Below are 27,666 nucleotides of genomic sequence, written 5' to 3'. Positions count from 1 at the left end.
GCTCCGGACGCGCAGGCCCAGCGGCCACGGCCCACGGATGCAGCCGCTCCGCGGCACGCGGGATCCCCCCGGACCAGGGCACGAACCCACGTCCCCCGCATCGGCAGGCGGACCCCCAACTACTGCGCCACCAGGGAAGCCCGGAACATCTTTAAAGTACTGAAAGAAAAAAATTCTGTCAACTGAGAATTTTAAAATTCCAGCAAAACTAACCTTCAAAAATGAAGGGAAAAAAAAAAAAAAAAAAAATGAAGGGGATAGGTTATTTTCAAACACAAAAGCTGAGAGAATTCATCACCAATAGACTTGCACTACAGTGCACGCTAAAGAAAATTCTGAAATGACACTAGATGGTAACACTCAGATGTATAGGAACGAATAAAGATCCCTGGAAATGTTAAATAGGTAGGTAAATATAAAAAGCTATTTACATATTTTTAAAATTTTAGGCTATCTAAAGCAAAAATTATACAACAATACTGTAAGGTTTTCTAACTTTTGGGAAAGAAGGAACAGAGAAACAACATATAAGACAAATAGAAAACAGCAAAATAGTAGAACCAAATGCAACCATATCAATAATTACTGTAAATGTAAATGGACTAAACACTCCAATTAAAAGGCGGAGACTGTCAGGCTGGATTAAAAACTAGATCCAACCAAATGATGTCTATAAGAGATGGACTCTAAATACAAAGACAGAAGAGTATTTGCTCATAATTATTTCATTTTCTTTTATTTAAAAGCACAAAAGCAAGAGGAGCACAGAACTTTTTTTTTTTTTTTTCTTTTTTTGCAGTACGTGGGCCTCCCATTGCCGTGGCCTCTCCCGCCGCGGGGCACTGGCTCCGGACACGCAGGCCCAGTGGCCACGGCTCATGGGCCCAGCCGCTCCACAGCACGCGGGATCCTCCCGGACTGGGGCACGAACCCGCATCCCCTGCATCGGCAGGCAGACTCCCAATCACTGTGCCACCAGGGAAGCCCAAGCACAGAACTTTTAAATGTCCTAGGTTGACAGAGAGAAGGAAATCATTCATTCTTTACTTCTACAAACATACATCAAGCATCAACTCTACATGCAACACTTTGTACTAGGTGCTTCAGGGAGATACCAAGAGAGAAGGATTGATGGTTTGTGCTACAGGATTCAGAAGGATGTGAAGATGTAAAATGTGAGATTTCCTTTTCTTGGAGGGCTGAATGGGGAGTGCAGGGCTAAGGGCAGAGATCAGCAAAGGCTTTGTGGAGGAGGTTGCATTAGCCCTGTCCCTAAAGCACCAGGAGGATTTTGAGGAGGAAATAATTTGGTGTTCATTATTCATTTGCTTTGTGAACTGAAAGACCAGATATCTAGGCCAGTGGTAGAGTAAGAGCTTGGTCTCCAGCCCCAGCTCTGCTACTAAATATAACTACTCTGTGACCCAGGACAGTTACTTAATGCTCCTAAGGCTAACTTTCTTCATGTGAAAAGGAAATAAACATTTCAAATGAGAGATTGTTGTAAAATGCACTATAGAGTGCCTGCTCAATGAATTACTCTTATTGGAGACCCAGAATGTACCCACTACCCCTCAAAAAATGAAGCCCTCAACGATGAAGATAACAAAGATGAAGAGCATGGAATGACAATCTCATAATAATTAACTAGAAAAAATATATGCTGAAGATAAAATGGAGGTGGGGCAGAATACAGTGTCTTTCATATAGTAGTCATGTAATGTTTCCATGTCTGTTAAATGAATGAATAACCCAAATAACAGAGGAACTAAGTCTTACAATGCTTACTAGCTACCCTGAATTGGTCAGAGAATACTAGTGTATTTCAGGCACATAAAAGTAATTATCCAATCTAAAAAAACCAACTGGTGTGCCTTATTATTTCTGGTAAAATAGTTTAGAAAATTCTTACTTTACAGGAATGGCAATTCCCAGAAGTGTCTGTGTGGTTCCTTCAGGCTGTGAAGAACAGGTTACTGCTGACGATAGCTGTTTATTCTAAGAGGAACCAGGAAGCCCCAAGGAAATCCCTTGGGTAGCTGAGATTGAAGCCAAGGTACAAAGCAGCTCTAGTTCTCCAAAAGGAATTAAAGCAATTCACTTTTTCAACTTCGTCTCTGATTCTACTTTGGCTGCTTATTGTTTAGTAGGTCCCTAGTGGGACTGTGTCAATTTCTGCACCCTCACAGCTCTGCCACCTGCCTTCCCGCTGTGTTCCTCTCATGACCCTGCTCCACTTTACTCTTGAAGTCCCTCTCTCTGAGTTTTGCATGCAAACCGCCTCCTGGAGAGTATCCTGTATAGGGTACCCCATTAGGCACATCACAAGACACTGCCCTTCTCCACATGCAGCCTGTAGATGGCTTCCCTTAGCTCTGGTGCTGATTCCTCATCAGTCACATGTAGCTTGGCTGCAGGGCCACAGGACCCAAAGTACGGTGGTTTGTGCACAGGGACCTATCCATAGCTGTTTTGCTTGGAAGGCACTCCCAGCCCCCATGGTCCATGTGAGACCACAGGTTCACTTCAAAACATGGCAGGTGGGGTGTTGTGAAGATGGCGGAAGAGTAAGACGTGGAGATCACCTTCCTCCCCACAGATACACTGGAAATACATCTACATGTGGAACAACTCCTATAGAACACCTACTGAATGCTGGCAGAAGACCTCAGACCTCCCAAAAGGCAAGAAACTCCCCACGTACCTGGGTAGGGCAAAAGAAAAAAAGAAAAAACAGAGACAAAAGAATAGGGACGGGGGGCTTCCCTGGTGGCACAGTGGTTGAGAGTCCGCCTGCCGATGCAGGGGACACGGGTTCGTCCCCCGGTCCGGGAAGATCCCACATGCCACGGAGCGGCTGGGCCCATGAGCCACGGCCACTGAGCCTGCACATCCGGAGCCTGTGCTCCGCAATGGGAGAGGCCGCAACAGTGAGAGGCCCGCATACCACAAAAAAAAAAAGAATAGGGATGGGACCTGCACCAGTGGGAGGGAGCTGTGAAGGAGGAAAGGTTTCCACACACTAGGAAGCCCCTTCACCAGCAGAGACTGCGGGTGGCAGACGGGGGAACTTCGGAACCGTGGAGGAGAGCACAGCAACCGGGGTGCGGAGGGCAAAGCAGAGAGATTCCCGCACAGAGGATCGGTGCCGACCGGCACTCACCAGCACGAGAGGCTTGTCTGCTCACCCGCGGCGGGCAGGGCTGCGAGCTGAGGCTCGGGCTTTGGTCGGAGCACAGGGAGAGGACTGGGGCTGGCTGCGTGAACACAGCCTTAAGGGGTTTGTGCACCACGGCTAGCCGGTAGGGAGTCCGGGAAAAGGTCTAGAGCTGCCGAAGAGGCAAAAGACTTTTTCTTCCCTCTTTGTTTCCTGGTGCGCGAGGAGAGGGGATTAAGAGCGCTGCTTGAAGGAGCTCCAGAGACGGGCGCAAGCTGCGGCTAAAAGCGTGGACCCCAGAGACAGGCATGAGACGCTAAGGCTCCTGCTGCCGCCACCAAGAAGCCTGTGTGTGAGCACAGGTCACTATCCACACCCCTCTTCCGGGGAGCCTGTGCAGCCCGCCACTGCCAGGGTCCCGGGATCCAGGGACAACTTCCCCAGCAGAATGCACGGCGGCCCTCAGGCTGGTGCAACGTCACGCCGGCCTCCGCTGCCGCCGCAGGCTCGCCTCGCAACCCGCGCCCCTCCCTCCCCCCGGCCTGAGTGAGCCAGAGCCCCTGAAACAGCGGCTCCTTTAACCCCGTCCTGTCTGAGCAAAAAACAGAAGACCTACACACAGAGGCGGGGCCAAATCCAAAGCTGAGCCCCTGGGGGCTGTGAGAACAAAGAAGAGAAAGGGAAATCTCTCCCAGCAGCCTCAGAAGCAGCGGATTAAAGCTCCACAATCAACTTGATGTACCTTCATCTGTGGAATACATGAATAGACAACCAATCATCCCAAATTGAGGAGGTGGACTTTGAGAGCAAGATTTATGATTTTTTCCCCTCTTCCTCTTTATGTGAGTGTGTATGTGTATGCTTCTGTGTGAGATTTTGTCTGTATAGCTTTGCTTCCACCATTTGTCCTAAGGTTCTATCCGTCCGTTTTTTTTTCTTAATTATTTTTTAATTTAATAACTTTATTTTATTTTACTTTATCTTCTTTCTTTCTTTCTTTTTTCCTTCCTTCCCTCATTCCTTCCCCCAACCCTCCCTCCCTCCTTTCTTTCTTTCCTTCTTTCCTTCTTCCTTCCTTCCTTCCTTCCCATCTTTCTTTCTTTCTTTCTTTCTTCCTACTTCTACTAATTCTTTCTCTCTACTTTTTCTCCCTTTTATTCTGAGCCGTGTGGATGAAAGGCTCTTGGTGCTGCAGCCAGGAGTCAGTGCTGTGCCTCTGAGATGGAAGACCCAACTTTAGGACAACAAGAGACCTCCCAGCTCCACATAATATCAAAAGGCGAAAATCTCCCAGAGATCTCCATCTCAACACCAGCACCCGCTTCACTCAACAACCAGCCAGCTACAGTGCTGGACACCTTATGCCAAACGACTAGCAAAACAGGAACAAAACCCCACCCGTTAGCAGAGAGGCTGCCTAAAATCATAATAAGGCCACAGACACCCCAAAACACACCACCAGACGTGGACCTGCCCATGAGAAAGACAAGATCCAGCCTCATCCACCAGAACACAGGCACTAGTCCCCTCCACCAGGAAGCCTACACAACCCACTGAAACACCCTTAGCCACTGGGGACAGACATCAAAAACAACAGGAACTACGAACGTGCAGCCTGCAAAAAGGAGACCCCAAACACAGTAAGATAAGCAAAATGAGAAGACAGAAAAACACACAGCAGATGAAGGAGCAAGATAAAAACGCACCAGACCTAACAGATGAAGAGGAAACAGGCAGTCTACCTGAAAAAGAATTCAGAATAATAATAGTAAAGATGATCCAAAATCTTGGAAATAGAATAGACAAAATGCAAGAAACATTTAACAAGGACCTAGAAGAACTAAAGATGAAACAAACAGTGATGAACAACACAATAAATGAAATGAAAAATACTCTAGATGGGATCAATAGCAGAATAACTGAGGCAGAAGAACGGATAAGTGACCTGGAAGATAAAATAGTGGAAATTGCTACTGCAGAGCAGAATAAAGAAAAAAGAATGAAAAGAACTGAGGACAGTCTCAGAGACCTCTGGGACAACATTAAACGCACCAACATTCGAATTATAGGGGTTCCAGAAGCAGAAGAGAAAAAGAAAGGGACTGAGAATATATTTGAACAGATTATAGTTGAAAACTTCCCTAATATGGGAAAGGAAATAGTTAATCAAGTCCAGGACGCACAGAGAGTCCCATACAGGATAAATCCAAGGAGAAATATGCCAAGACACATATTACTCAAACTGTCAAAAATTAAATACAAAGAAAGCATATTAAAAGCAGCAAGGGAAAAACAACAAATAACACATAAGGGAATCCCCATAAGGTTAACAGCTGATCTCTCAGCAGAAACTCTGCAAGCCAGAAGGGAGTGGCAGGACATACTGAAAGTGATGAAGGAGAAAAACCTGCAACCAAGATTACTCTACCCAGCAAGGATCTCATTCAGATTTGATGGAGAAATTAAAACCTTTACAGACAAGCAAAAGCTGAGAGAGTTCAGCACCACCAAACCAGCTTTACAACAAATGCTAAAGGAACTTCTCTAGGCAAGAAACACAAGAGATGGAAAAGACCTACAATAACGAACTCAAAACAATTTAGAAAATGGGAATAGGAACATACATATCGATAATTACCTCAAATGTAAATGGACTAAATGCTCCCACCAAAAGACACAGATTGGTTGAATGGATACAAAAACAAAACCCATATATATGCTGTCTACAAGAGACCCACTTCAGACCTAGAGACATATACAGACTGAAAGTAAGGGGATGGAAAGATATTCCATGCAAATGGAAACCAAAAGAAAGCTGGAGTAGCAATTCTCAAATCAGACAAAACAGACTTTAAAATAAAGACTATTACAAGAGACAAAGAAGGACACTACATAATGATCAAGGGATTGATCCAAGAAGAAGATATAACAATTGTAAACATTTATGCACCCAACATGGGAGCACCTCAATACATAAGGCAAATACTAACAGCCATAAAAGGGGAAATCGACAGTAACACATTCACAGTAGGGGACTTTAACACCCCACTTTCACCAATGGACAGATCATCCAAAATGAAAATAAATAAGGAAACACAAGCTTTAAATGATACGTTTAAGCAAGATGGACTTAATTGATATTTATAGGACACTCCATCCAAAAACAACAGAATACACATTTTTCTCAAGTGCTCATGGAACATTCTGCAGGATAGATCACACCTTGGGTCAAAAATCAAGCCTTGGCAAATTTAAGAAAATTGAAATTGTATCAAGTATCTTTTCCGACCACAACGCCATAAGACTAGATATCAATTACAGGAAAAGATCTGTAAAAAATACAAAAACACGGAGGCTAAACAATATACTACTTAATAACGAAGTGATCACTGAAGAAATCAAAGAGGAAATAAAAAAAATACCTAGAAACAAATGACAATGGAGACACAACAACCCAAAACCTATGGGATGCAGCAAAAGCAGTTCTAAGAGGGAAGTTTATAACAATACAAGCCCACCTTAAGAAACAGGAAACATCTCAAATAAACAACCTAACCTTGCACCTAAAGCAACTAGAGAAAGAAGAACAAAAAAACCCCAAAGTTAGCAAAAGTAAAGAAATCATAAAAATCAGATCAGAAATAAATGAAAAAGAAATGAAGGAAACAATAGCAAAGATCAATAAAACTAAAAGCTGGTTCTTTGAGAAGATAAACAAAATAGATAAACCATTAGCCAGACTCATCAAGAAAAAAAGGGAGAAGACTCAAATCAACAGAATTAGAAATGAAAAAGGAGAAGTAACAACTGACACTGCAGAAATACAAAAGATCATGAGATTACTACAAGAAACTCTATGCCAATAAAATGGACAACATGGAAAAAATGGACAAATTCTTAGAAATACACAACCTGCCAAGACTGAATCAGGAAGAAATAGAAAATCTGAACAGACCAATCACAAGCACTGAAATTGAAACTGTGATTAAAAATCTTCCGACAAACAAAAGCCCAGGACCAGATGGCTTCACAGGCAAATTCTATCAAATATTTAGAGAAGAGCTAACACCTATCCTTCTCAAACTCTTCCAAAATATAGCACAGGGAGGAACACTCCCAAATTCATTCTATGAGGCCACCATCACCTTTATACCAAAACGAGACAAGGATGTCAAAAAGAAAGAAAACTACAGGCCAATATCACTGATGAACATAGATGCAAAAATCCTCAACAAAGTACTAGCAAACAGAATCCAACAGCACATTAAAAGGATCATACACCATGATCAAGTGGGGTTTATTCCAGGAATGCAAGGATTCTTCAATATATGCAAATCTATCAATGTGATAAACCATATTAACAAATTGAAGGAGAAAAACCATATGATCATCTCAATAGATGCAGAGAAAGCTTTTGACAAAATTCAACACCGATTTATGATAAAAACCCTGCAGAAAGTAGGCATAGAGGGAACTTTCCTCAACATAATAAAGGCCATAGATGACAAACCCACAGCCAACATCATCCTCAATGGTGAAAAACTGAAAGCATTTCCACTAAGATCAGGAACAAGACAAGGTTTCCCACTCTCACCACTCTTATACAACAGAGTTTTGGAAGTTTTAGCCACAGCAATCAGAGAAGAAAAGGAAATAAAAGGAATCCAAATCGGAAAAGAGGAAGTAAAGCTGTCACTGTTTGCAGATAACATGATACTATACATAGAGAATCCTAAGGATGCTACCAGAAAACTACTAGAGCTAATCAATGAATTTGGTAAAGTTGCAGGATACAAAATTAATGTGTACAGAAATCTCTTGCATTCCTATACACTAATGATGAAAAAGCTGAAAGTGAAATCAAGAAAACACTCCCATTTACCATTGCAACAAAAAGAATAAAATATCTAGGAATAAATCTACCTAAGGAGACAAAAGACCTGTATGCAGAAAATTATAAGACACTGATGAAAGAAATTAAAGATGATACAAATAGATGGAGAGATATACCATGTTCTTGGGTTGGAAGAATCAACATTGTGAAAATGTCTCTACTACCCAAAGCAATCTACAGATTCAATGCAATCCCTATCAAACTACCACTGGCATTTTTCACAGAACTAGAATAAAAAATTTCACAATTTGTATGGAAACACAAAAGACCCCGAATAGCCAAAGCAATCTTGAGAACAAAAAACGGAGCTGGAGGAATCAGGCTCCCTGACTTCAGACTATACTACAAGGCTACAGTAATCAAGACAGTATGGTACTGGCACAAAAACAGAAAGATAGATGAAAGGAACAGGATAGAAAGCCCAGAGATAAACCCACGCACATATGGTCACCTTATCTTTGATAAAGGAGGCAGGAATGTACAGTGGAGAAAGGACAACCTCTTCAATGAGTGGTGCTGGGAAAACTGGACAGGTACATGTAAAAGTATGAGATTAGATCACTCCCTAACACCATACACAAAAATAAGCTCAAAATGGATTAAAGACCTAAATGTAAGGCCAGAAACTATCAAACTCTTAGAGGAAAACATAGGCAGAACACTCTATGACATACATCACAGCAAGATCCTTTTTGACCCACCTCCTAGATAAATGGAAATAAAAACAAAAATAAACAAATGGGACCTCATGAAACTTCAAAGCTTTTGCACAGCAAAGGAAACCATAAACAAGACCAAAAGACAACCCTCAGAATGGGAGAAAATATTTGCAAATGAAGCAACGGACAAAGGATTAATCTCCAAAATTTACAAGCAGCTCATGCAGCTCATTAACAAAAAAACAACCCAATTCAAAAATGGGCAGAAGACCTAAACAGACATTTCTCCAAAGAAGACAGACAGGCTGCCAACAAGCACATGAAAGAATGCTCAACATCATTAATCATTAGGGAAATGCAAATCAAAACTACAATGAGATATCATCTCACACCAGTCAGAATGGCCATCATCAAAAAATCTAGAAACAATAAATGCTGGAGAGGATGTGGAGAAAAGGGAACACTCTTGCACTGCTGGTGGGAATGTGAATTGGTTCAGCCACTATGGAGAACAGTATGGAGGTTTCTTAAAAAACTACAAATAGAACTACCATATGACCCAGCAATCCCACTACTGGGCATATACCCTGAGAAAACCATAATTCAAAAAGAGTCATGTACCAAAATGTTCATTGCAGCTCTATTTACAATAGCCCGGACATGGAAAGAACCTAAGTGCCCATCATCAGATGAATGGATAAAGAAGATGGGGCACATATACACAATGGAATATTACTCAGCCATAAAAAGAAATGAAATTGAGCTATTTGTAATGAGGTGGTTAGACCTAGAATCTGTCATACAGAGTGAAGTAAGTCAGAAAGAGAAAGACAAATACCGTATGCTAACACATATATATGGAATTTAAGAAGAAAAAAAAATGTCATGAAGAACCTAGGGGTAAGACAGGAATAAAGACACAGACCTACTGGAGAACGGACTTGAGGATATGGGGAGGGGGAAGGGTGAGCTGTGACAGGGCGAGAGAGAGTCATGGACATATACACACTAACAAACGTAAGGTAGATAGCTAGTGGGAAGCAGGCACATAGCACAGGGATATCAGCTCGGTGCTTTGTGACCACCTGGAGGGGTGGGATATGGAGGGTGGGAGGGAGGGAGACACAAGAGGGAAGAGATATGGGAACATATGTATATGTATAACTGATACACTTTGTTATAAAGCAGAAACTAACACACCAGTGTAAAGCAATTATACCCCAATAAAGATGTTAAAAAAAAACATGGCAGGTAAAAGCATATTCACTGTCATGAGCTGTTCATAACTGCAGTGGCAACAGGTTTCAGGTTGCTACATTCTAAGGGGGCTTGAAAAGATCACAAGATAAAAGTGAAGGACTGAATTGGTGTGTAACGTCTGAATAGAATTTTTAAGAGTTGGTAGGGACCTGAAAGGCTATCTGGTCCAACCCCATTCCCTGTGCAGTGATCCTGGTCCCACAGTCAACACCTGGCACAGAATGAGGGTCCTAGAGTCCTGACTCCTAGCACATGCTCTTCCGCTACACGACAGTAAACATCAGTCCTTAAGATTCAGTTACTAATGACGATAAAAGAAGATCTGATTGAAGAAACATAACTTCAAAACAAGCAGAACATTTTTAAGGTAAACTGCATATTACGTCTAGGCTGTACAACATGATGAAGATGAACAATGACAGGCATCTGTGGGCAGGTGTCTCCTCTATCACAGCCAGAACACGATTTGAAATGTTCTGCCTTCATGGTGCCTTTGGTTAGGGAAAGAGATGACTTTCTCCCTACTTATTCTCGAAACTTCAAAAAACAAACTAATTTAAGGCAAAAAGGCAAAAACTTTAAGGCAAAAATCTAATTTAACAGAAAGGTCAGATGACAACTGCACCATCTGCATTTGTTTGGCAGGGGTACCTGGACAAATTACCCTCGTGGGAACACGGGCCCAGAGTCTCTTCCGTTTCAATCACAGAAGCCAGGTTTAGCCTCTCCACAGGCCCTTCACTGATCCACAAATTGGCATGTAACGTAAATAAAACACTAGAATTGTTTATCATCCACACGTGCTATATGTGACACTCCAATTCTAAAAGTAGACACCGTTTCATTTTACCATTCTTTTAGACAGGTGCTGGATATCTGAGAAAATGTCCCACACACTCTGCAGTCAGAAAAACCAAACTCTGGCTTCTTTTGTGGCAAGCAGGATAAACGTATTTTAAAAGTATACATCCTTTATATATATATGCAAAGTCACAGTAGAAGAGAAAAATAATGCACAAGATTTTCTTGGGAAAGGTAATTTATGAGTTTTGTAAAACCCATGACAGAATTGCTTCAAAAACCCAAACTTGCCCCAGAATGTAAATCAGGCCATTAAGAGGATATGTAAAACATTGTGGGACCTTTATTTACAGGAAAGGAAACTGGCTGACTACCGCAACCCTGCAAAACTCTACCTTGCAGAGAGCACTGGGCTAAGATGCATTCAGATTGTGAAGAAGAAATGACTTCTTTATGTTTTTTTCTTTTTAGTGATGTGGTGGGTTTGTTGTTCTAATTTTGTTTTGGTTTTTCTGTGAGATATAATTTACCTACCATAAAATTTACCTTTTTAAAGTGAATATATTTTGTAGTTTTTAAAATATTCACAAGGTGTATAACCATAAGCACTATCTAATTACAGAACGTTGTCATTACCCAAAAAGAAACTCCACACCCATTAGCAGTCACTCCACCCTCCTCCTGGTCCCTGGTAACCAATAAACTATTGGGTCGGCCAAAAGTTTCATTCAGTTTTTTCCATAAGATGGCTCTGGTAGCACTTAGTTGTCCTTAACTTTGTTCAAAACAATTCTGTTAGATTGTTTGTGAGAGCTGTCATATCAGCGTGCATTTAAAAAAAGACTTATCAAAATTTGTGAATTTCTGTGTAGTCATTTTAATATTGAAGATGGAAGAAAAAGAGCAACGTTTTCAGCATATTATGCTTTATTATTTCAAGAAAGGTAAAAACACAACCAAAATGCAAAAAAAGATTAGTGCAGTGTATGGAGAAGGTGCTGTGACTGATTGAACATGTCAAAAGTGGTTTGCAAAGTTTTGTGTTGGAGATTTCTTGCTGGAGGATGCTCCATGGTTGGGTAGACCAGTTGAAGTTGATAGCAATCAAATTGAGACATTAATTGAGAACAATCAACGTTATACCACACTGAAGATAGCTGCTGACATACTCAAAATATCCAAATCAAGTGTTGAAAATCATTTGCACCAGCTTCGTTATGTTAATCACTTTGATGTTTGGGTTCCACGTAAGTTGAGCCAAAAAAACCTTCTTGACCATATTTCCACACACGATTCTTTAACATAATGAAAATATTCCACTTTTTTTTTTTAAGATTTATTACTTATTTATTTAATTTATTTATTTTTGGCTGCATCCGGTCTTAGTTGCGGCATGCGGGCTCTTCGTTGCAGTGCGCGGGCTTCTCTCTAGTTGTGGCGTGCGGGTTTTCTCTTCTCTAGTTGTGGCGTATAAGCTCCAGGGCGTGAGGCCTCTGTAGTTGTGGCGCACGGGTTTCAGAGCGCACGGGCTCTGTAGTTTGCAGCACGCAGGCTCTAGTTGAGGCACACCAGCTCAGTAGTTGCAGCACACGGGTGTAGCTGGCCCACAGCATGTGGGATCTTAGTTCCCTGACCAGGGATCGAACCTGTGTCCCCTGCATTGTAAGGCGGATTCTTTGCCACTGGACCATGAGGGAAGTCCCAAATGTTCCGTTTTTAAAACAAACTGTGACAGGCGATGAAAAATGGATACTGTACAATAATGTGGAATGGAAGAGATCATGGGGCAAGCGAAATGAACCACCACCAACCATACCAAAGGCCGGTCTTCATCCAAATAAGGTGATGTTGTGTATACAGTGTGATTGGTAGGGAGTCCTCTACTATGAGCTTCTTCTAGAAAACCAAACAATTAATTCCAAAAACTACTGCTCCCAATTAGACCAATTGAAAGCAGAACTCGTGGAAAAGCATCTGGAATTAGTCAACAGAAAACACATAATCTTCCAACAGGATAACGCAAGATGGCATGCTTCTTTGACACCAAGGAAAAATTGTTACAGTTTGGCTGGGAAGTTCTGATTCATGTGCCGTATTCACCAGACATTGCATCTTCGAATTGCCATTTATTTCGGTCTTTACAAAATTCTCTTAATGGAAAAATTTTCAATTCCCTGGAAGACTGTAAAAGGCACCTAGAACAGTTCCTTGCTCAAAAAGATAAAAAGTTTTGGGAAGATGGAATTATGAAGTTGCCTGAAAAATGGCAGAAGGTAGTGGAACTAAAGGGTGAATACCTTGTTCAATAAAGTTCTTGGTGAAAATGAAAAACGTGTCTTTTATTTTTACTTAAAAACCGAAGGCATTTTCTGGCCAACCCAATACTTTCTCTTTCTATGGATTTACCTTTTCTAGGCAAGTCACATAAATGGAATCACATAATATGTGACCTTTTGTGTCTGACTTCTTTCAACGTATGGGGTTTCTAATTTCTCTATATCCTCACCAAAACTTGTTAATCATCATCTTATTGATTGTAGCCATCCCTGTAGGTATGAAGTGGGATCTCACTGTGGTTTAGATTTGCCTTTCCCTGATGACTAATGATGTTGAGCATCTCTTCATGTGTTTATCAGTCATTTGGATATCTTCTTTGAAGAAACATTACTCAGATTCTTTGCCCATTTTTTTAATTGGGTTGTCTTTTTATTATTGAGCGTAAGAGTTCTTTATATATTCTAAATACAAGTCCCTCATCAGATATATGATTTGAAAATTTCTCCCATCCTGCGGGCTATCTTTTCACTTTCTTGATAGTAGCCTTTGATGCACAAAAGTTTTTCATTTTGATGAGGTCCAATTTACCTATTTTTCCTTTGGTTGCTTATCTTTATCTATTCTATTAATATACAACTGTTTCCATGGAGAACTGATGGTAATGACTAATTAACTGTTTTCCTCAATGTGATTACATCTCTGATGTAATAAACTGCTTATTCAGTTAGCATGTCTGGTCTCATCTCTCCCTTTGAAAAGAATAAGTGGTTGTGCTTCCCCTGATAGAGAGGCAACGAACAGACTGAGGCTTTTACCACATTATGGTATGGAATCCTTTATCTCAGAGAGTCACATTGGGAACATAATCCTGGGCGCTAGGTGCTTAACTCAAACCTCAGCTGCTAAATGCTCAGCAGCCTCATACTGTCTTCCTGTCCTGCTACTCTTAGTTCCAGGCCCTGCATTCAACTCCAGCTCCACCTCCTCTTCTGGCCTCCAAGTGTGGACATCCTCCGAGGCTCAGTCTCCATGGCCCTCTCCTGCTCATTCCACATTCTGTGTCCCAGGCTTTCTTCCAGGGCCCTAAACCGCCCACTATGGGTCCTCTCTCTGGTCAGTCCTATACCTCTCACTGCCTCTAGGCCATCTCTAACCAGACCCACCACATCAACTGAAGCGTGGTGTGTGCACCGCAGACGAGCATCTTCTCTTCCAGCCACTTACCCCTCCGGACTCTGTCTCTGTATGGTATTATTCTCCCACTCACCTGGCTTCAAACCTAAGAGTCTTCTTTGGTTCTTTCTTCTACCCCCTCCCCTACATCAAAGCAGCCTATCACATCAGCCTTCAGCCTTTGATGGGGCACAGTTGTCTCACTTCCCCTTAATCCAGGCCCACAACCTGCCACACTGATCTTCCTAACATGCCCGCTTCACTCCTCTTACTGCTCTGCTCCACTCCCTTTAAATACTGCCTGCCCCCCAGAGAAAGTCCAAACCCCGACACTCAAAGCCACCCCCAGTCCGACCCAGCTGAGCTTTCCTACCTCACCTCCCTCTGCTTCTCCTACCAACCCTCTGCTCCAACCACTGTACCACCCACCGACTCTGAAACACCCTATTGTCATTCCCATCTCTACGTGTTTGCGCACACACCCCTCCTCCCTGGCTAGCCCTTCTTTTTCACCCATATATCACCCTCCTTCAGATTAATCCCACTTCCTTCACCAACCAGCCCTCCTTCGTTCACTCCTGAGGCACCTGTCTCTAGCATTTCTTTGGCCCTCATTCACTCATTCAAGTTGGCTTACATGAGATGCCTTCCTGCTACAAATCCCCACCTCCCTCCCCCAGGGTACCAATACACACTGAGCACATACAGAGGGCCAGGCACTCTACGAGGCACTGGAGTTACAATGGGGGTAGGGAGGGGACAAACCTTTGTGCCTCACAAAACTCAGGGGCAGGGCCTAGGGGCTGACACAATTAACGAAAGAATTATAGTCAATAAATGGACACTCTCAGCTGTGCTAAATGCTACAAAGGAAAAGTACTGAATACTAGAAAGCAGGTAACAGGGAGAAAAAGACCCCATTAGGTAGCTCAGGGCAGGCTGTGTAGAAGGAGGGCAAGTTCTTCTTTGGGTAACCTGCCTTCTCTCTCCACATGGCCTGAGTTCCCGGAAGCAGGCCATGCCTCACTCACCTTCTTCGTGGTTTTAGCATTGGGCATAAGGGTGAAGGAATCCATGAGTGACTCTGGTGGAGGAAGGGGAGGATTTTGGAACAAGAAAGCCTCTCAACCAGGAACAACTGAGCCAGAGTCAGAACACGTTCAGAGACAGCCCTGGGTTCAATTTGAGCCCTGCTACTCTTTAACTCTGAGCACAGTACTTAACCTCTCTGTGCCCCAGGTTTCTGTCTATAAACTAGGACTAACCGCCTCCCTCAGAGGGTGGCTGGGAAGATTATGGGATAAAGTATATAGAAAAAGCCCTACCCAGGCCTAGTAGAGGAAAGCACCTAATCATTGGTGGCTGCTGTCATTAACCATTATTTTTATTATTCTTAGGGGACTCAGAGGCAGGAAATGAGCTCTGAAAGTTGTGTACCAGGTCATCAAATTCGGGCCAAGTCACTACTGAGACGAGCCAAAGGGGCTTCTGTGCACTGGATTGTCTACGGTCTAAACAGGAGATGCGCCCAGGAGAGTTTCCCCAAAAGCAGGGAAGGCTCTTTGCCAGCCAAAGGAACTACCCAAAATTTGCTCTGCCTGAGGTCTGGCTGCTTGCCGTGACTGATCGCAGGCTTTGAGGCCCCAGGAATCTGAGGCAAAAGAGAGACTGCCAAGGTCGAAGGTCATCACGGCCACTTCCTAATTTGCCTGGCATTTATCTATAAAAGGAAACACAACAGGAAACTTCATCTTTCCAAGTCTGGCCTCCCTCCTCTTCCTGCTGTCACCATCTATTCTCTTCTGACTGGGGGCAAGAGAGCAGTGCAGGGTGCAGTAGGCAGAATAATGGCCCACGAGAGATGTCCACGTCCTAAATCTTGGAGCCTATAAATATGTCAAGTTACACGGCAAAGATGAGATCAGAGTTGCTAATCATCCGACCTTAAAACAGGGAAACTATTCTGGATTATCTGGATGGGCCCAATGTAATCACAAGGGCTCTTTAAACATGGAAGAGGGAGGCAGAACGAGGAGATGTGAGAAAGACCTGAAGATGGAAGGAGAGACATGACCCAAGGAAGGCAGGCAGCCTCGAGAAGCTGGAAAAGGCACTAAAATGGTTTTTTTCATGCAGACTCCAGATAGGAATTCGCCTGCCGACACCTTAATTTTAGCCCAGTGAGACCCATTTTGGACTTCTGATCTCCAGGACTCTCAGATAATAAACCTGAGCTGTTTAAGTCACTAAGTTTGTAGTAACCTGTTACACACACAATAGAAACTAACATACAGGGCTTTTGAACAGTTCTCCCTGGGACCTGAGGGCTTCAGAGGCAATGCCTAGAGTCAGAGTGAGGGTAGTCAGGCTACGACCTTTTACACATTAGGCTTTAATAGAAGGATGCTTAAGATATTTTTTAAAAATCATGGGTGCAGTAGAAAGAGTCTGGGGTCAGACAGAGCTTGATCCAGTCTGTCTGTTAGACCAGCTACGTGATCTTCCCAGACTTCACTTAGCCTCTCTGAGCCTCAGGGCCTCATCTGGAGTCATGAGGATGACCGCCTCCCAGGGTTGTTATGAGAATTAAATGGGCAATGGGGATGACAGAGCCTGGCAGTCAGTAAACATTAGCTGCCCTTCCTGCCTCCTTCCTTCTACAAAGTCCTCTCTAAGGATTAGGCACAATCACAGAATTTCCTATCCCATTCCCCTCCCCTACAAATATGGGAACCCAGAGGAGCAGAAGCCCACCTCCCTCAATCCACCCAAGAAGCTGGAGTCAGGCTGGGACTCCATTCCTTCACTCACTCACTCATTCATTCACTCAATGAATCCTTATTGCATGGCCAGGGCTGAATGGGGAGCGAAAGGGACTGTCTCCACCCTGGTGGAGTTTACGGTCTAGTAGAACACAGAGACATTAATCAAACAGTCAGGCAAACACATATACCGTTCCATCAGCAACAGCTGCAAGGGAGAGATGTGTAGGCTACGAGTGACAGGGGAGGCGATCTAGCCAGGAGGTCAGAGAAGGCTTCGCAGGGAATAAATGAATGAGCTGAGAGCTGAAGGATGATTACGCATTAACAAGGTGACAGACGGAAGAAAATTCCAGGCAGAGGAATAAAACTACAAAAAGGCCCAGGGGTGGGAAGGAGGCCCAAAGTAAAAGAAGGCCAGCATGGCTGAGGGGCAGTGAAAAAGGGGAAGTAGGGAAGGAAGGAAAAATAAATGACTTTCGGGTTCAACTGGGTGGTGATGGTACCATTCCTGGAAACAGGAGACACTGGAAGAGGGCGAAGCTGGCAGTGGGGAGGCCATGAGGTCAATTCTGGACGTGTGGAGTTCAGGGGACCTTTGGGACATCCTGGCAGAGCCACCATCTGGGAATCTGGATACACAGGATATGAGAACAGGTAACCTCTGGGCCAGAGATATAACCACGGCAGTCACGTGTGAGCCAACAGTGACTAAAGCAGGGGAGGGGGCCCGAGTGAGGTCACCTGCCAGAGACTGAGAGAAGGAGGCCTCTGAGAAACATTTAACACCCAAGAGCTGGAGGGTGACTGCAAAGGAGGCTGGAAGGAGTGACCTGAGAAGTAAAGTGTCACATCATGGAAGCTAAGGGAGCAGAGTGTATCCGGGATTAAGAAGTGGTTGACAGTATCAAACATTCCTGCAAGGCTCTACAAGATGCCACCTTACTGATGGGACCACCCAGTTGGGCGACAAAACTGGAGAGGCCTGATGTCCAGGGATGAGGCCTATCAGATAATCGCCCAGAGTGCCCTGGGAAGCGACCCAGGTATTAGAGGCTCAACTGCTGACAGCGTCCCTGGGAAAAAGCAACAAAAAAACAGAGACCCAAAGTTCTTGTCATTGTATCCAATGGCCTGGCCTCAGGATCTGGCTCAAACTAGAGGACAGAAAAGAGCAGATGCCGGCTTGGACACATCCTCTGTCCCAAGGCTGGTTAAATATGTATAGCTCTAAAATGAGGGCAATACTTGAGATCCGACACCAGGCAGGGGCTGTGCCTCCGACACAGGTCCCCAGCTGGCGAGGAGCCTGGACTGGGGCCTCCAGCTGCGGCAGTGGCTCAGCACCATTTGCCGCCACTTCCACCCCCAGCGCTGAACCCACTTACCTGGTAAGATCCCTGGACCCTGGACTTTGACCGCCTCCTTTTCCCGCTCGTCTGCCTGCTCTGAGTTCTCAACCACCTGATCCAACTCCTCACTCAGCTAAAGGGAGAAACAAAGAGGGCAAGGAAGTCAGCTATATCAGCTTTGCTTTTCTGGACTAGAATAAGAAAGCAGAAGCTGTTTCTCACTTAACTGTCATCAAAAAAAAAAAAGAAATCACATGATATAGGGTATGTTATACCAGTTCTACAGATTAGCACAATGAAGCTCAGAAAATTCAAATAACTTCAATGTGGTAGTTTCCCAGGCTGCGGTAACAAAGCACCACAAACTGGGTGGCTTAAAATAACGGGAATTTATTCCCTCACAGTTAGGGAGACTAGAAAGCTGAAATCAAGGTGATGGCAAGGTTGGTTCCTTCCAAGGGCTGTGAGGGAGAACCTTTTCCATGCCTCTCTTCCAGCTCCAGATAATGGCCAGCAACCCTTGGTGTTCCTTGCTTGTAGATGCATCCCATCTCCGATCTCTGCCTCCATCTTCACACAGAGTCTCTGTGTCTCCACATGGTCAATCTTCTTATAAGGACATCATTCGTACTGGGTTAGGGCCCATTCTACTTCAGCATGACTGCGTCTTAACTAAATACATCTGCAATGACCCTATTTCCAAATAAGGTCACTTTCTGAGGTGCTGGGGGTTAGGACTTCAACATACCTTTCTGAGGAAGACAATTCAACCCACAATACTTTCCATGGCCACAGAGCAAAGAGCAAAATCCAAGTTAGTCTAGTTCCAAAACCCATGCTCTTAATCACTTCCCAAAGAAGGAGGAAATGCAAGCTTAGAGTCTGCTGAGGGAGCAGAGGGAACAGAAGTTGGTGTCAGAGCTAAAGTCCACCAACTCAGGCTGCAAATGGCAGAACAAAGTGGGGAGGGCAGACCACCCAGAGAAAGGTGCTAATTAGCAGCCTAATAGCAAGCAACCTCCACCTCACTTCATCAGCGTTCTCACCTGTCAGATGGCGACGATGATACAATGATAACCAACAAGGTTCCACAGCATTAAGGAGAAAAGCAAGAAACACCAAGACCAGAGTTTAGAGGAGGACCTATCACTGGATTGGGAGGTGAGGGAGGGGATAGACTTCCCAGGTATTTTCTTAGGCTCACAGGGTCAACACTTAAGGTCGCAGGACATCATTAAAAATTCACCTCTAAGAAACTTGAGTTACAACAAAGCTCTTACGTATCTAATATTCTTCCATCTCCTTCTCCATGCCTCTGCTCCTGCCCTTTATTTATTTTTAACATCTTTATTGGCGTATAATTGCTTTACATCGTTGTGTTAATTTCTGCTATATAACAAAGTGAATCAGCCATATGTATACATATATCCCCATATCTCCTCCCTCTTGCGTCTCCCTCCCACCCTCCCTATCCCACCCCTCTAGGTGGTCACAAAGCACTGAGCTGATCTCCCTGTGCTATGCGGCTGCTTCCCACGAGCTATCTGTTTTACATTTGGTAGTGTATATATGTCCATGCCCCTCTCTCACTTCACCCCAACTTACCCTTCCCCCTCCCCGTGTCCTCAAATCCATTCTCTACGTCTGCGTCTTTATTGCTCCTCCCCTTTAGAATCAGGTAAAGCCTCTAGTTTAAAGCCCTAAAGCCCAAAAGAAAAGAAAACCAACACGTGAAAGATGACACCATGAAACACAGGCCCACAGTGGGAAGAAACACAGATCAAGAGGTCCCCAGGGCTCTTTCCCTTTTGCTGGCCAAAGGGCAAGGAGGATGTTAGTCCTGGGAAGGCCCAGCGTTCTCTGATCCAAGCCTCACACAGGTTCAGCCTAACCCTAACACACTCCTAACCCAGTTCCCCTGCTGACTACCTGCAGCCATAATAAACCCACCTCCTTGCCCGGCCCTGGCCAAATTCTCAAATGCCCCATCCTACAAAACCAAAATCTCCCCCCAGCAAAGAAACCTAACTTGGAGCTAGGTCCACTCTCAGAATGACCCATACAAGAAAGATTCAGGAGGCCTCCTTCTGAAGAAGGTGAGAGACAGGGACTTCAGAACGGGCCACTAGCGAAAGTAAGGGGAGGGGTCCTTCCAGTGTCTCCCACCAACGGAAACTGAATCCACCCTTGGCCTTACCCCTGCAAGCAGGATAACTGTCTATATTTTAATAAACATTTTAGGAGCCCTGCTAGGTAAGGAGATAATGCAGGTTGCGTGTGAATGGTGAGGGACATGGTCCTGTAAACCAGGACCCCAAAGCTCCCCAGAAGCAGGAGCTGCCCACACCCTGCTAATAAGAACTAGCATTCACTGAGGGGTCACGACTGCCAGGCACTGAGCTGAGCACTTTCACAGACCAACTCATCTAATCCTCAGAGCCCTGTGAGATAGGGACTATCATTACCTTCATTTTGCAGACGAAGAAACGTGAGGCTCAGAGAAGTTAAGTAACTTGACAAAAGTCACACAAATGGCAAGAGGCGAGGCAGGATAGGAATGCGGGCTTTTTGACTTAAAAGTCCTAGTATCTACCCACTATGCTCTATTCCCTACAAACTTGAAAACTTTCAGAGTCGAGGAAAGACACAACTCATTTCCCAGGATTCCCCCACTGCCTCGGGTACAGAATCTAGGGGCCACAGAATCCACAGCACTGGTTAAAATCCATCAGGCTCCTTTTGGACAAAGGAAATGGTAGGAGAAATACAGAAATTTGTCCCAAAGTCAGATTCTAGCCCAGATCCCACACTACAAAATGGCAAGCCTCAGGCAAATCTCATCTGTCTTTAACTTGGCTTCCCCTTCTACTACAGGGCTAAGGCATCTGCTTTATATACTCCACACAGTATCATTTACAAAGGGAGAAATATACATCAATATTGATCAGTATTGATCAAGACAGCAGCAGTTCACATGAGAAGGACTGGCAGGATGATAGACTCGTCTGGGAAGTGAGACCCCTATGGAGCATGTGAGATTTGAGATCCCTCCTTGCACAATGGGGGGAATTTTAACCAAAGGAGTTTGAGAAGGGGTTAAAGAAGAAGAAATGGTGTGAGCATAGGCATAGCAGGAGCACGTTTTTAATCGGTGACTTTCCAGTGCCGCCAGAACCTAGGTGGGTGAGAAGATGACGAAGGTAACAGAAGACACGGCTGCAGGGCTGTGAAAGCTTGTAAGTTTGGACTGTTCTGGGTAGACCAACAGCAGCATCAGGTGTATGTAAAAAGGAATGCTCGGAGATCAAGGCAGGGCCCAGCATGGGAGACACCGAAGGGAGAGTTGGTTAGAGCAGACTTGGGGTCACAAACCTCAGGATTGAGGATATGGAACTGCCTGAACTTGCCAAGGGAGGGGAGCACGGTGAGGGACACAGGGGAGGGAAGAGAACTAGAAATAACCAAGGTTTGGGACCCTAGAGGAGGAGAAGGAGAGCAGTTCACTAGAGTCAGTAAGAGTCAGCAGGAGGAGCTGGTCTGAGGGAAGAGCTGGAACCGCAGCCTGCAGCGCAGCACAGACAAGAATGAGACAAAGAACTGGAAAGTTAGAGTTACAGTCGTGCGAGGAGGTGAAAGCGGAGAGAGAAACGGAACGGGGCGAGAAGCAGCTCTGTCGGTGAGAGCACATTTTCAAAGTTGGTTGGCCATCAAAACGAGCTGTAATTATCGCTATCGTTAGCAGCTGCAGGGGCCACGAGGCCTTAGGCGTGGAGGGGGCTGATGCCCACCGCGCCTCTGCCCAGCTGGGAGGAAGGCGCGGGTGCTTCCACTTGTTGCAAAGAACCTCGGCGTGGGGGGCGGGGGGGAGTCCGCCCGGCGGACAGCGCTGCTGCCTGGGTCGGACGAGGCTTTAATCATTCACCTGATGGTTAAGGGTCGAGACTCCGGGGCCCCGGCTCCATCCTTCTGCCAAGCGAAGGCAGCATCCGGAGGAGGCTCGGCGTCCCGCTTCCTTCCTGCTCCGCCGCAGCTCAGCACGCGCGGACCCCTCCGCCGAAGCACTCACCGCTACTCGGAGGCGGGCTCTGCCCGCCCGAACGCCCCACACAGCCCAGCCGCCCGGACCCCCGGGACCCGCTCTGCCTCACAGGAAAATCTGCTTTCGCCCCCGCCCCTGCCTTGTACCTCTTGGTAGGATGTGGAGAGCTCCTGGCGGATCATGGCACTGACCGGACCTAAGGCAAACCTGAGCCCGCTGCGATCCCCGGGAAGCAGCTAGGCGACCACCGCGGCTGCAGCGCCGAGACCTGCCGGCTCTCCGAGGCGAAACCGGTCCGCAGGAGCGGCTTCGAGACAAGGCGGGGCGCACTCGGCGCATGCGCCTCGCCCCCGCCGCCGCCGGAGCCGCGAAAGGGTTGCTGGGAAATGTAGTTCTGGGCTTGAGGTCCCCACTCAGCATTCCCGGAGTAGCGAAGCCTTTGAGTTACCAAGAGCCAGGCTTAACCCGCACGTTAGACGCACGTGCTTTCCTCTTCTCTTACTTCCTCTCTTTATTGGAGGGGGAAGGACGGAGAAAATGAGTGGAGAGTGGAACAAGGGGGCCAAGTCAGACAGGTAGGAGATCCTAATCTATAATTGAAAGAGGAAGCTTGGCCTTGTAGGTTATAACCATAGTTATAAGCACGTTCATGCCCATTATGCCTTTCATCCTGCGAGGAACCCTGTAAAGAGTACATTTTTCTCTCTGTTTTACAGGTGAGGAAACTGAGGTACCTTGTTTCAGAAGGGATGGGGAGAAGGCCATAAACAAGTGAAGATTATTTAATCCAGGAACAGATGACAAAATCCAAGTTCTTTCCATTATTCCTGGGGCAGACACTTGGAGTCAGGACCTCTAGATTCTTGTCCCGGCTCTGCCCTTCTCCCACAGGTCTTGTAATACTCTGAGCCATCCTCTGTTCACCTTAGAATGCAACTGCTAAACCCTGCCCTGCTTCACGGGTCCTCATTTGAGCCAAAACAGGTCCTGCAGCAAAACCCAAAGGTGCTGTTCACAGTAGCAAAAGCCTCCTGCCCTGAATGTGGTGGAAAATTGGGTGTTTGCCCTGTGGCAGGGCGGACCCACATCATCCCCTCTTCCCGCTGCCTGAACAGCTGTTCTATGTGGCTGCTCTGGGCCGCTTGGTAGTGAAGCAGATAGAGGTTGCCTATGCCTTGGTGAATGCTGCTCTGTGTTCCGGGCAGCTGCAACTCTGCAAACCCCTGCACTCAGGGCCTCTTCCCTCCTCAGTGGCAACCATAGTAGCACCAACCACATCAGAGCAGCCTGGACCTTCAGCGTGTTAGTACTGGGAGGCCTCCACCACCTCTTCTGACCACCCTACCCCAGCCCAGACCCTCTGCTCTCACATCTATGAAATGGGACAATATATATAGCACCTAACACATTGTAGGCATTCAGCAAATGTTTGTTAAATTTATGAATGGAACACTTATTGCATCCATTTCCGTTAACAGTTGCTTACCAAAACAAATAAACAACAACAAACAACTCATTGAATTACTTACTGCTTTACTACAAGGGAGGTTGATAGAACAAGTCACACAATCATAGAAATTTAGAACTAGAAGGAACCAGAGAAATCTAGTCCAGCCCTATCATTTCTCTCTACTCTTTGTTGGTATGAGCAAACTGGAAAATTATGGGCTCCCACATTTGAAGGAGATACTGACAAATACAATATCTGACATGGTTTAACAAATACAGTGTGCCAGGCACTGGGATATAGACATGAATAGGGTGCTCCAAGGTCCTTGCTCTTGTGACTCTTCCATGCTAGAGTCGAGAAACAGACCTTGAACACGTTAATAGAATTTTCTGTACTTGCTGTCCCCAAGTCCTCTCCTCCCATTTCCACATGAGCACACACCAATCAGGCTTTTATGTTCTCCACTCCACTGAAACGGTGCTTATTAAGGTTACAAATGACCTCTGCGTTGTCAAATCAGATGGCCACTTCCCTATCCTCCTCTCGCTCTATCACCACTGGACTCAGGTCATCTTCCCTCTTCCTTGTACACTTTCCTCCCCTGGCTTCAGGACACCACATGGTCCCACTTTGCTTCCCACGTCACTTGCTGCTCCTTCTCCAGTCTCCTTTGCTGGTTTCTCCTCATCCCCTGACCTCTACAGGGTCGCCTTCCTCAAGCCAGGTCTCTGATCTTTCTACTCACTCCCTAGGGACTAATAAAGTGGCCTCCTCTAGTCTCATGGCTTGAATTACCATCTATATCCTAAGGATTCCCGTTATGGGTTGAATTGCGTTCCCCAAAAAGATATGTTGAAGTCCCAACACCTGGTACCTCAGAATGTGACCTTCCTTGGAAATAGAATTGTGGCCGATGTCATTAGTTGAGGTCACACTAAGCAAGGTGGTCCCTTCGTCTGTTATAACCTGTGAATTTACAGGAAGATGGAAGACGATAGGAAGGTAGACACACAGGGTGGATGCCCTGTGATGACAGAAGCGGAGATTGCAGTGATGCAGCTGTAGGCCACTCACTTCCTCACCATCTACAGGTCTTTCTCACAACATCACCTTATCAGCAATGCCTCCTCTGAAGCACCCTGTTAAAACTGCAAACCCCATTGCTAGCTCGTGCCCCTATACTTTATATTTCTCCCTAGCGTGTACCACCTTCTGACTTTCATTTTCAGTTTCCCTGCACTAGAATATAAGGTCCGTGAAGGCAGGCTGCTTATGTGTCTTGTTCATTGCTATATCCCAGTGCCTCCAACAGCGCCTGGCAGTTACTGGTACTGAACGAGTAGTTTAGTAAATAAACGAACAAAATAATTTCACACGGTGACAAGAGCTCTAAAGAAAGGAAAAGAGACCACGTGATAGGGCAGCTGTGGAGGGAGGTGCTGATCGTGGGGAGTCAAGAGAGACCTCAAGATGGTAGTTACTTGTGAGTTGAGACCTGAGTGACAAGAGGGTCATGACGACCTGCATCCCAGGAAGAGGGCACCGGTACAGTACAGAGGCCCAGGCTGGGACCCAAGCAGAAGGCAATGTGGCTGGAGGGGACCGATGGAGGGGCACTTAGGAGACAGAGTCAGAGGGGCAGGCAGAGGCCAGATCCTGGAGACTGGGTTGTGCTGATCCTGGGCTTGTTTGCTCTCAGGTCCCATTCTCGCCTCTCCTGCTCAGCTCTCGGTTCCCGGGACTGGCCCTGAAGGCTGGGTTTCCACTGGGTTCAGTCGAAGCAGTGCTCGGAGACTGGAGGGGATCTGGGCAAGGGGGAAGCCAGGGTTTTTCCTTCCCTTGCTCTGCCGCTGGCAGCTTCCCTTCCATAGCTCTAGCCCCTGATGCAAAGGTTTTTTGGTGGTTGTAGCTTCGGTTAGGTGACCCAGGCTCCTAAACTCTAAAAACACCAGGGTGTTGCCAATCTTCCTGCTTTGCTAATCTCTGGGCTCCCTCGGGGTTGCTTCTCAGCCTCTTGCATCACCTATGTAACCAACTCCCTGCATTACAGCCATTCTGTTTTACTTAGATTAGTTTCTGTTTTCCTTGCAGGTAACTTACTGATTCATTTGGAAAAATGAAGCTGGGTTCAAGTAGGGAAGGGCAATCAGGGGGATGCCTGGAGAAATCCAAGGGCATATGAGCACGCTATTAAATTATAGACTCACACTCAGTGTCTCAGGGACGAGGAAGCTAGATCTGATCAGTAGAAATTATAGGGAGTTTCTTTTGACTCAGAGCAGTTCCTAACAAATCCAGCTGCAGGGAGAGAAAGGGCTCAAGCAGAGAAGCAGCACCCTGTATGCCAAGGAACAGGATGCCTCAGGAAGAGGGTGATATTCTAAGGGTTTAGAAGAGCCTCTTCTAATCTGGAGACCCTGTGACGTGGTGTAATGTGGATACTGCACAGCTTACACAGCTTTTCACATCCATACCATTTTTACTTTTGACACAGCCCTATCCAGGAGGCAGGCTGGTACGTTACTGATGTGGAAATTAAGATTCAGACGATTTGTGGACAGACCCTGTTTAGGCTGCTCTGCACTAGAAGCCCATTCGGTTGAAGAAGTACATGGATGAGAAGGTGCAGTCACTGAGAGGAGGTGTAGCCTGGCGGTCAGGGGCTCTGGGACACAGGGCCTGTGCTCGAGTCTTGGCTCTGCCACCTACTGTGTGACCTTGAGCAAGGCACTTAAGGTCTGTGTACTTGAGCTTCATCATCTGTAAAATGGGTGATAATATTTCTTACTTCCTAGAGCTACAGTGAGGATTAAATGAGATAATACACGTAAAAGTGCTTGGCACACAGCAAGCCTATCTTTGGTGGCCAGTTCTCCCAACCACAAAATCTTGGCAAACCCCAAGAACGCAGTCCTTGGTCCTCCCTCCTTCCGATCCATGTGCCGCTCCTTGACAATCTCATCCATTCTGTGGCTTTAAATGAAACCTATATGCCAAGGATTCCAAAATTTATATCTCTAGCCTGGAACTCTTCATCCAATTCCAGACTCATATAGCCAACTGTCTACCTGATCCTTCCACTTGGCTATCTAGGTGTTCTCAAACTGAACAAGCCTGATCTTGATCTTCCCCAAGACCTGCTCCTACCGTCTCTCCTTATCTCAGTAAGTGGCAACCCCATCCTTCCAGCTGCCCAGGCCAAAACCCTCTGGGTCATCCTTGGTTCCTCTCTGTCTCTCAGACCCCATGTCTTGTCTGTCAGCAAATCCTGCCAGCTACACCTTCAGAACAAATCCGTGATCCACCCACTTCTCACCACGTCCCTTGCTACCACCTGGGGCCAAACCATCATCATCTCTCACCTGGATTATTACAGTAGCTCCCTGCTTCAGTCCTTGACCTCCCCTCCTACCCCTCTTCCCTCCTCGCTGTTCCTCCAACAAGCCGGGCACTATCCTTCCTCAGCATTTAAGCAGTTTTCCCTTTGCAGGGATTGTCCTCCCCCAGGTTACCTCCCGTACCTCCTGTAGATGTTCATACAAATATTGCCTTCTCATTGGGGCCTTCCCTGGTCAGCCTATTTAAGATTGCAACTCCCAATGCTCCCTATCCCTTTGCCCACTTTATTTTTCTCCCTAGCATTCATCACCATCTAACATACTACTTATGTATCGTGTTTGTCTATTTCACCCATAGAATGTAAGCTCCATGGGGCGTGGATCTGTCTTGTTCAGCGATGTGCCTCCAGTGACCTGGTACACGGAGGCCCTCAAAAAGTATTTGCTGAATAAATCAGTGAAGAAATCCTTGCACAAATGTTAGCTATAATTATTTCAGTGCAT

The 27,666-nt window shown here is 45.6% G+C and overlaps 1 protein-coding gene across 3 annotated transcripts in view; it reads right to left on the bottom strand.

Annotated features, from left to right (window-relative positions):
• PACC1 (proton activated chloride channel 1) overlaps positions 1–22,732 on the bottom strand; it is a 44,967-nt gene extending 22,235 nt beyond the window's left edge. The window contains exons 1-2 of one of the 3 annotated variants that reach the window (XM_032626751.1): positions 22,521–22,732; positions 18,372–18,468 (exon numbers count right to left, since the gene is read on the bottom strand). In XM_032626751.1, coding sequence (XP_032482642.1) covers positions 18,372–18,468; positions 22,521–22,556 — 133 coding nt within the window. In that variant the 5' untranslated portion in view covers positions 22,557–22,732. The remainder of the gene's footprint in view (positions 1–18,371; positions 18,469–22,520) is intronic. The other 2 variants (XM_032626766.1, XM_032626758.1) reach the window with 2 other exon arrangements.
• Between the last annotated feature and the right edge of the window lie 4,934 nt (positions 22,733–27,666).

The sequence above is a fragment of the Phocoena sinus genome, chromosome 1, assembly GCF_008692025.1.
Source record: "Phocoena sinus isolate mPhoSin1 chromosome 1, mPhoSin1.pri, whole genome shotgun sequence".
Taxonomy (NCBI): domain Eukaryota; kingdom Metazoa; phylum Chordata; class Mammalia; order Artiodactyla; family Phocoenidae; genus Phocoena; species Phocoena sinus.
The sequence above is the reverse complement of the archived record's forward strand: the minus strand, read 5'-3'. Positions and strand labels throughout refer to the sequence as shown.